Source organism: Oncorhynchus keta, unplaced genomic scaffold (assembly GCF_023373465.1).
Source record: "Oncorhynchus keta strain PuntledgeMale-10-30-2019 unplaced genomic scaffold, Oket_V2 Un_contig_23053_pilon_pilon, whole genome shotgun sequence".
Classification (NCBI taxonomy): Eukaryota; Metazoa; Chordata; class Actinopteri; order Salmoniformes; family Salmonidae; genus Oncorhynchus; species Oncorhynchus keta.
This window is the reverse complement of record NW_026283182.1, coordinates 51,517-60,000: the sequence shown is the minus strand read 5'-3', so window position 1 is coordinate 60,000 and position 8,484 is coordinate 51,517. Positions and strand designations below refer to the sequence as shown.

Here is an 8,484-nt window from a genome sequence, read left to right as displayed (position 1 = left end):
ACGGGTGACTGCAGAAGACCCCGTTGAAGTAATTGGAAAACACCTTATATGGTCGTCTGCTTATGATGCAGTGGGAAAGAAAGACTTTGAAAGAGTGTGAAAGTAATTTGGGAGTGTGAAAGTGGCATCTCTCGGTATATGGGCCTGGGCATGGTTTGTAGCTGGTTTCAGAAACCAGGTCACACTCTCAGAGAGAGACACACTGGCACAGACTCACACACTTTTACACTCTCTCTTGGCCACACATTCGTTTTAGCTTTCCTTGCCACACAAACTCTCTGACAGTCACTCACTCACTCACTCACTCACTCACTCACTCACTCACTCACTCACTCACTCACTCACTCACAACAGGTTGGTAGTGGACTCAGAAAGACACACACACACACACACACACACACACACACACACACACACACACACACACACACACACACACACACACACACACACACACACACACACACACACACACACTTGTTTTACTGTCCTTGTGGAGACCAAACAATTGATTCCCATTCAAAATCCTATTTCGCTAACCCCTAACCCTTAACCTAACCTTCCCCCTAAACGTAACCCTAATTCTAACCCTAACCCGAATTTTACACAAAAGTGTTAACTTTGGCATCTATTTTAGATTTGGTTTTATGTTTAGTCTTAAAATACCTTTTAGTCACATTTTAGTCATTTCATTCTTCGTTAGTTTTAGTTATTATCAGTCGACTAAAACTCTGGACAGTTTTAGTTATTATCAGTCGACTAAAACTCTAGACAGTTTTAGTCACAGCCATTTTAGTCACATAATAGAAAAATAATCTATTAAATAATTAATATTTAAGCTACTTCTAACTTCCATCATGTACTCATTCAGATAGCCTTGTCCAACTAGACCTACGACCCCCTCGTATACCTTAGCTGGCAACATTTATATTGTGACAGATTGTAACCAATGCCTGACATAATTCATCATATAGGATATAAAGCCTTGGCTAGATGTTCAATCACTTACGGCTCTGATTTTCTCCACATCATAACCGTCAAGGGGGGTAAATAAAAGCCTTTTCTTCAAAAAGGGGAGAATTTGACCTCTCTAAAGATGTCAGAACTATAATTGTACTCCTAACATTCAAGAAATATCATTTGTTTTCCCCATAGGAAAACAGCCACCCCAGAGTGGTACCAGAGCGGCAACACAGATTCATGACTAACAATATAGACTGATGTGATCAGAGTAAAAATAGCCTACATTAAATTAAGAGAGAGTAAGCATTATTGTGTCTAGTTGAGTTTGGTTACAAATCCAGTGTCCTGGCTTCGCATCAGATTGACGAGCGACTGATGTGACCACTGGGAGCTGTGTGAGAGAGCCGGGCAGATCAGCTCAATCCATCCACACAACTGAAGAATATTCTGCATGCTTATGATTGGAAAAAACTGATGAACAGGAGCTTGATGTCAAATGAAATGTCCATTAGTCTCACGTGGAATTCTCGTCTCGTTACATTTTAGTCAACAAAAATGAAAAGTATTTTTCGATGAAATGAACACACACACACAAACTCTTTCTCTCTCTCACTTTGTCTCTGTCTTTCCCTATCTGTGTAGTGGTGGTACATTCCCTGATGACGATGGTTCTCGTCAGGAGGTGAAGAACAGTCTGTTTGTTGGGGAGAGTGAGAACAGGGGCATGCCCATTCCTGACAACCGTATCTGGGGTCCCGGGGGACCCGACCTCAATGGGAGGACCCTGCCTCGAGGAGTGTGAGTGTTGGCTCACACACACACACACAGACAGACAGACAGACAGGCAGGCAGGCAGGCGGGCAGGCAGGCGGGCAGGCGGGCAGACAGACAGACAGACAGACAGACAGACAGACAGACAGACAGACAGACAGACAGACAGACAGACAGACAGACAGACAGACAGACAGACAGACAGACAGACAGACAGACAGACAGACAGAAACAGAGATACACTCTGTGTGTCTCTCTCCCTTTTCTCTCCTCTTCTGTCTGTTCATTTATTGTTCTCTTATCTCCCTTCCCCTCCTCCCCTCTTCTTCTCCTTCTCCTTCTACTTCTCCTCCTCCTCCTCTCCTTTCCTTGTATCGCCTCTCCTCATTCACATTTTACCCTGAAATGAACCCCTTCAACTTTTTCATTTTCAGCGTGTTGCGTGCTTGGCCAGACAGAAGTATGATTAAAAGTATGATGTCTCAACTTGTGCATATCTGACATTCTTTTATTGTCTGGGTGAAAGAAACCCATCATCCATCATCTGTCGCAGTTCTACATGATATGCTGTATGGAGAAAAAATTATCATTTGCAACCACATGTGAACTTTTGCATAGTGTTACAAAATGGTCCCAAGATGCAGTCGTTATCCAATATCCGATAGCACAGAGCCTTGTCTGTGTGCTGAAAGAGATGACGATGTCCCCTCCGGCACACTTGGGAACATCGCAAAGCACTCATGATCTTGTCTACGTCCCAAATAGCACCCTATTCCCTACCTGGTGCCCTACTTTTTACCGGGGTCTGTCTGTCCGTCAAGTTCTCTCTCTCTCGCTCTCTCATTCTCTCTAACTCGTCTCCATCCCTCTGGTCTTTCTGACTCTCTGTATGTCTGTGCTGCAGTGACTTCCCTATCCGCGGCATGCAGATCTACGACGGGCCCATCAACGTGCAGAACTGCACCTTCAGAAAATACATTGCCCTGGACGGTCGACACACCAGCGCCTTCGGCTTCAGACTCAACAACTCCTGGCAGAGCTGCCCTAACAACAACGTCACTGACATCACCTTCCACGACGTGCCTGTGAGTGAGGGATTGAGGGAGGGAGTGAGTGAGTGAGTGAGTGAGTGAGTGAGTGAGTGAGTGAGTGAGTGAGTGTGTGAGGGGGGGTGTATCACGCTGATTAGCATTTACCTGTACACATGATGGGAGTTGGGGTGTATTGTGTGTGTGTGTGTTTGCCCTAAAGCGTAGCTGCAGATTTTGGGCATGAGCTGTCAAGATGGATTATGGGTAATGTAGTGCCATAAGCACGGTCTTACAGGGGAGACATGCTGCTCTTTCTCACCTCCATGACACTCATCTCTCCCCATCTCCTCTCCTTCCCCTCTCCCCTCTCTTCTCTCCACCCCCTCACCCCTTCTCCCCCTTCCTCCCAATCTCCTCTCCTTCCCCTCTCCCCTCTCTTCTCTCCACCCCCTCACCCCTTCTCCCCCTTCCTCCCAATCTCCTCTCCTTCCCCTCTTCCCCTCTCTCCCTCTCCCCCTCTCCCCCCTCTTTCTCTCCACCCCCTCACCCCTTCTCCCCCTTCCTCCCAATCTCCTCTCCTTCCCCTATCCCCCTCTCTTCTCTCCACCCCTCACCCCTTCCCCCATCTACCCCCTGCTCTTCTTATCAGATAACGTCCCGGGTGTTTTTCGGCGAGCCCGGCCCATGGTTTAACAAGATGCAAATGGACGGTGACAAGACCACGATATTCCATGACGTGGACGGCTCGGTCAGTGAGTACCCTGGAGCCTTCCTGGTCAAAGAGGACAACTGGCTACTGAGACACCCTGACTGTATTGACGTGCCTGACTGGAGGGCTGCCATCTGTAGTGGGCATTATGCACAGGTTGGTATGCATACGCCATGCAAGCTGAAGGAAGCATGCACACACACACACACACACACACACACACACACACACACACACACACACACACACACACACACACACACACACACACACACACACACACACACACACACACACACACACACACACACACACACACACACACACACACACACACACACACACACACACACACACACACACACACACACACACACACACACCGTATCTTATACAAGCACATACACACATGGGTACACAGTGTGTACTCACACATTATTTAAAATAAGGTGTTGGTTAAGTTTCATCTCAAAGCTAATACACTAGGTTTTTGTGCAGTGTGACCTCGTTTCCCCCTCATTTCACTCACTTTCTAATGTCTTCCAGATTAGTGAACATGTTCCTAGTCACACACATTTGTGTGTTTGTGTGTGTGCTTGTGTCTGTGTCTGTGTCTGTATGCGTTTGTGAATTAATGTGTGTGTGTGTGGTCCCTCAGATCTACATACAGACACGTAACCCTGCCAGTCTGAACATGCAGATGGTGAAGGATGAGTACCCTGACAGACCCCTGACACTAGAGGGCGCTCTGGGCAAGAGGAAGCACTACCAGCAGTTCCAGCCCGTGGTCACCCTGGGTAAGGGCTACACTGTACACTGGGACCAGGCTGCTCCTGCAGAGATCACTGTGTGGCTCATCAACTTCAACAGGTTGGTAGTGGACTCAGAGAGAGAGACACACACACACACACACACACACACACACACACACACACACACACACACACACACACACACACACACACACACACACAGAGAGAGAGAACAGAGAGAGAGACTACACAGGTTGGTAGTGGACTCAGAGAGATATAGACACACACACCTGCAGACACACACACACACACAGACAGAGAGAGAGACTACACAGGTTGGTAGTGGATGCAGAGAGTCACACACAGACACACACACACATGCACCCTTCACCACACACACTATTCACTTCCTTCTCCCAGCATTGTTTCAGCATCTGATCCAAAAAACTGTCCACATCATGGCACCACATCTTATGAGTCAACAATAACCCCAGTAACCCAAAGCCCCATCTCCTGACCATGTGGTCATATTAATAAAACCCATATCATCAAGTCACACCCTTGCCTTCCACGAACCCTATAACCCAAGGGACAGTGTGATACAGTAGTTTATGGTGGCTGTTTGTCTTAGCATATGACATCACCCCTGCCCAGCAAATATTCTTAATATCATTGGCAGTCATTTGAATAGCAGAGGCATTGTAGTCATTTCAAGCGTGTTAGCTACTCCCTGGCCTGAGATTACCCCGAAAGGACTCTGGGGGAGGAACATATACTGTATTGTGGGATATGGGCATTCCCATTGGTTACATGCTGCTCTGGCGCCATCTATTGTTTGTGGAATGGAACTTCAGGTTCAACCATAAACTCTGCATGACATTTCACATTTGAAATCAAATCAAATTTTATTTGTCACATGCACCAAATACAACAGGTGTAGTAGACCTTACAGTGAAATGCTTACAAGCCCTTAACCAACAATGTACTTATAAGAAAAACAAGTGTGAAGAAATATTTACTAAAATAAACTTAAAAATAAGAAAATAGAAAAATAACAAATAATTTAATTAAGAGCTATAACTATAACTATAACATAACAGTAGTGTGTGGCTATATACAGGGGGGTACTGGTACAGAGTCAATGTGCGGGGGCACAGGTTAGTCGAGGTAATTGAGGTAATATGTAGTAAAAGTATAGTGCAAATAGTCTGGTTAACCATTTGATTAGCTGTTCAGGAGTCTTATGGCTTGGGGGTAGAAGCTGGTAAGAATCCTTTTGGACCTAGACTTGATGCTCTGGTACCGCTTGCCATGCTGGGCCGTACGGACTATCATCTGTGGTGCCTTGAGCGTCATTTAGCAGACACTCTTATCCAATACTTTTTTCGTACTGGTCCCCCTTGGGAATCGAACCCAGTTGCTGAAAATACCATGCTCTACCAACTGAGCTACACGGGACCTCAGAGTCGTATTCACTAGTTTCTAGTTTCACTATCACCAAACGGAAGAAAGCTGACAAACAGAGAGACTGACCTGAACTTGTCCAATAAAGATGGCAAAATGTTTTGCTACGGTGTGTTTACTAATGAATATGACCGGTGAGCAGGAGTAGTTGTTTAGCCCATCTCAGTGCTGGGCAGCCTCCTGTAAACATGTCCTTTCTGATATCATGGATTAACTGTGTGTCTGTCTGTGTGTGTGTTCCAGGAACAACTGGATCAACGTGGGCTTCTGCTACCCACCAGGCACCACCTTCACGATCATCTCAGACATCCACAACCGGCTGACCAAGCAGACAAGGAAGACCGGTGTGTTTATGAGGACCACACAGAGAGACAAGATCAACCAGTCTCACCTGTCCCGAGGCTATTACTACTGGGAGGAAGATACCGGGTGAGGAGGGTGGGAGGCAGGGAGCGAGGGGAAGAGAAGAGAGAGGGTAAAGAGGGAGGGAGAGACGGGAGAGAGAGGGTGAGGAGGGAGAGATCAGGGGGAGAGAGGAGAATGTGTAGTAGATGAGTACAGTAGGTACTGTCTCCCTCTCAGCCTGCTGTTTCTCCCAGTGAATCCTTATTAACTCTTAGTCTCCCCTGTCTCTCTCTCAGCCTGCTGTTCCTCCGAGTGAATCCTTATGAACTCTTAGTCTCCCCTGTCTCCCTCTCAGCCTGCTGTTTGTCCCAGTGAATCCTTATTAACTCTTAGTCTCCTCTGTCTCTCTCTCAGCCTGCTGTTTGTCCCAGTGAATCCTTATTAACTCTTAGTCTCCCCTGTCTCTCTCTCAGCCTGCTGTTCCTCCGAGTGAATCCTTATGAACTCTTAGTCTCCCCTGTCTCCCTCTCAGCCTGCTGTTTGTCCCAGTGAATCCTTATTAACTCTTAGTCTCTCCTGTCTCCCTCTCAGTCTGCTTTTTGTCCCAGTGAATCCTTATGAACTCTTAGTCTCCCCTGTCTCTCTCTCAGCCTGCTGTTCCTCCGAGTGAATCCTTATTAACTCTTAGTCTCCCCTGTCTCCCTCTCAGCCTGCTGTTTGTCCCAGTGAATCCTTATTAACTCTTAGTCTCTCCTGTCTCCCTCTCAGTCTGCTTTTTGTCCCAGTGAATCCTTATTAACTCTTAGTCTCCCCTGTCTCTCTCTCAGCCTGCTGTTTCTCCCAGTGAATCCTTATTAACTCTTAGTCTCCCCTGTCTCCCTCTCAGCCTGCTGTTTGTCCCAGTGAATCCTTATTAACTCTTAGTCTCCCCTGTCTCCCTCTCAGCCTGCTGTTTCTCCGAGTGAATCCTTATTAACTCTTAGTCTCCTCTGTCTCCCTCTCAGCCTGCTGTTCCTCCGAGTGAAGGCCCACAATGAGAAGGAGGACTTTGCCTTCTGTTCAGTGAAGGGTTGTGAGAGGGTTAAAATCACAGCCGTTATCCCTAAGGGCAGCGGCCCCAGTGACTGCATGACACAGGCCTACCCCCTGCACGCAGAGATGCCCATCGTAGATGTGCCCATGCCAAAGAAACTGCCCAGCGCCAAGCTGGTGAGGACAGCGCTCAGTCTGTTGGTCACAAGTGGCACTGTGCATCGTTTTCAAAAATAGTTCATCAAACACTTATTTAAACTGTTTATTACTGATTTGTAGTATTCATAGTACTAGTACATAGTATTCTAATAACACTAGTTCCTATTATTCATAGTATATTCACCGTGTTTGAAACCCTTTACAACCTCTCTATATAGTGTTACAGATACAGTCATGCAAAGAAAGAGAAGAAAGAGTCTTGGCATCTCATCAATAAATCTCTGCAGCAGTGTTGTGGACAGGATGGACATTTCTATACCAGTATCGGTCACTTAAGATCTCTCTCTCACTCTTGCTCTCTCTCTTTCCTCTCCTCTCTCTCTCTTTTCTCTCATCTATCTATCTATCTATCTATCTATCTATCTATCTATCTATCTATCTATCTATCTATCTATCTATCTATCTATCTATCTATCTATCTATCTATCTCTCTATCTATCTATCTATCTATCTATCTATCTCTCTCTCTCTCTCTCTCTCTCTCTCTCTCTCTCTCTCTCTCTCTCTCTCTCTCTCTCTCTCTCTCTCTCTCTCTCTCTCTCTCTCTCTCTCTCTCTCTCTCTCTCTCTCTCTCTCTCTCTCTCTCCTCTACAGCGCACCACAGACCACTTCCTGGAGGTCAAGCTGGAGTCCTACAACACACGCTTCTTCCACATCAAGGAGGACTTCGCCTACACAGAGGTGTGTGTGTGTGTGTGTTTGCTTTCTCTGTGTGTAAGAAGTTATTCAATAATGTCATGATTGGTTGATTGGATATTGTGGTTGCCGGGCAGGTTAACGGCAGGAAGTTGTACCAGCCAGATGATGGGGTGCAGCTGACGGTGATGGACGGCCATGACGGGAGACTGGTGGAGAGCAAAGGCTTCAGGAACTCCATACTGCAGGGTGTACCTGCCCAGATAGAGAGCTATGTTAACAACCTGACAGACCAGTAAGAACACACACACACACTAACTTTTTCATGTTAGAGTGGGAAGACACTGAGTTGAACAAAGTTAACTCTCTCTTCTCCCTGCCTCCTCTTCTCCATCCCCCATCTCTGTTTCACTTCTGTCTCTTTCTCCCCCACTCTCTCTTTCTCTCTCAAGCTCTATCGTCATAATAACGTCTAAGGGTCGCCTGGTAACTCGGGGCCCCTGGACCAGAATACTGGAACTCCTCGGGGCTGACAAGACCCTCAAGTTAAGAGGTAACTAAC

At 46.6% G+C, this 8,484-nt stretch overlaps 1 protein-coding gene across 4 annotated transcripts in view; it reads left to right on the top strand.

Annotated features, from left to right (window-relative positions):
- The window catches only part of LOC118382308 (cell migration-inducing and hyaluronan-binding protein), a 91,398-nt gene that overhangs the window by 66,055 nt on the left and 16,859 nt on the right, over nt 1-8,484 (top strand). Inside the window, exons 19-27 of one of the 4 annotated variants that reach the window (XM_052505267.1) lie at nt 1,606-1,761; nt 2,639-2,819; nt 3,415-3,630; nt 4,133-4,344; nt 5,934-6,119; nt 7,040-7,244; nt 7,881-7,967; nt 8,060-8,217; nt 8,375-8,475. In XM_052505267.1, coding sequence (XP_052361227.1) covers nt 1,606-1,761; nt 2,639-2,819; nt 3,415-3,630; nt 4,133-4,344; nt 5,934-6,119; nt 7,040-7,244; nt 7,881-7,967; nt 8,060-8,217; nt 8,375-8,475 — 1,502 coding nt within the window. Of the gene's footprint in view, nt 1-1,605; nt 1,762-2,638; nt 2,820-3,414; nt 3,631-4,132; nt 4,345-5,933; nt 6,120-6,508; nt 6,603-6,685; nt 6,732-7,039; nt 7,245-7,880; nt 7,968-8,059; nt 8,218-8,374; nt 8,476-8,484 lie in introns of those variants that run through there. The other 3 variants (XM_052505268.1, XM_052505270.1, XM_052505269.1) reach the window with 3 other exon arrangements.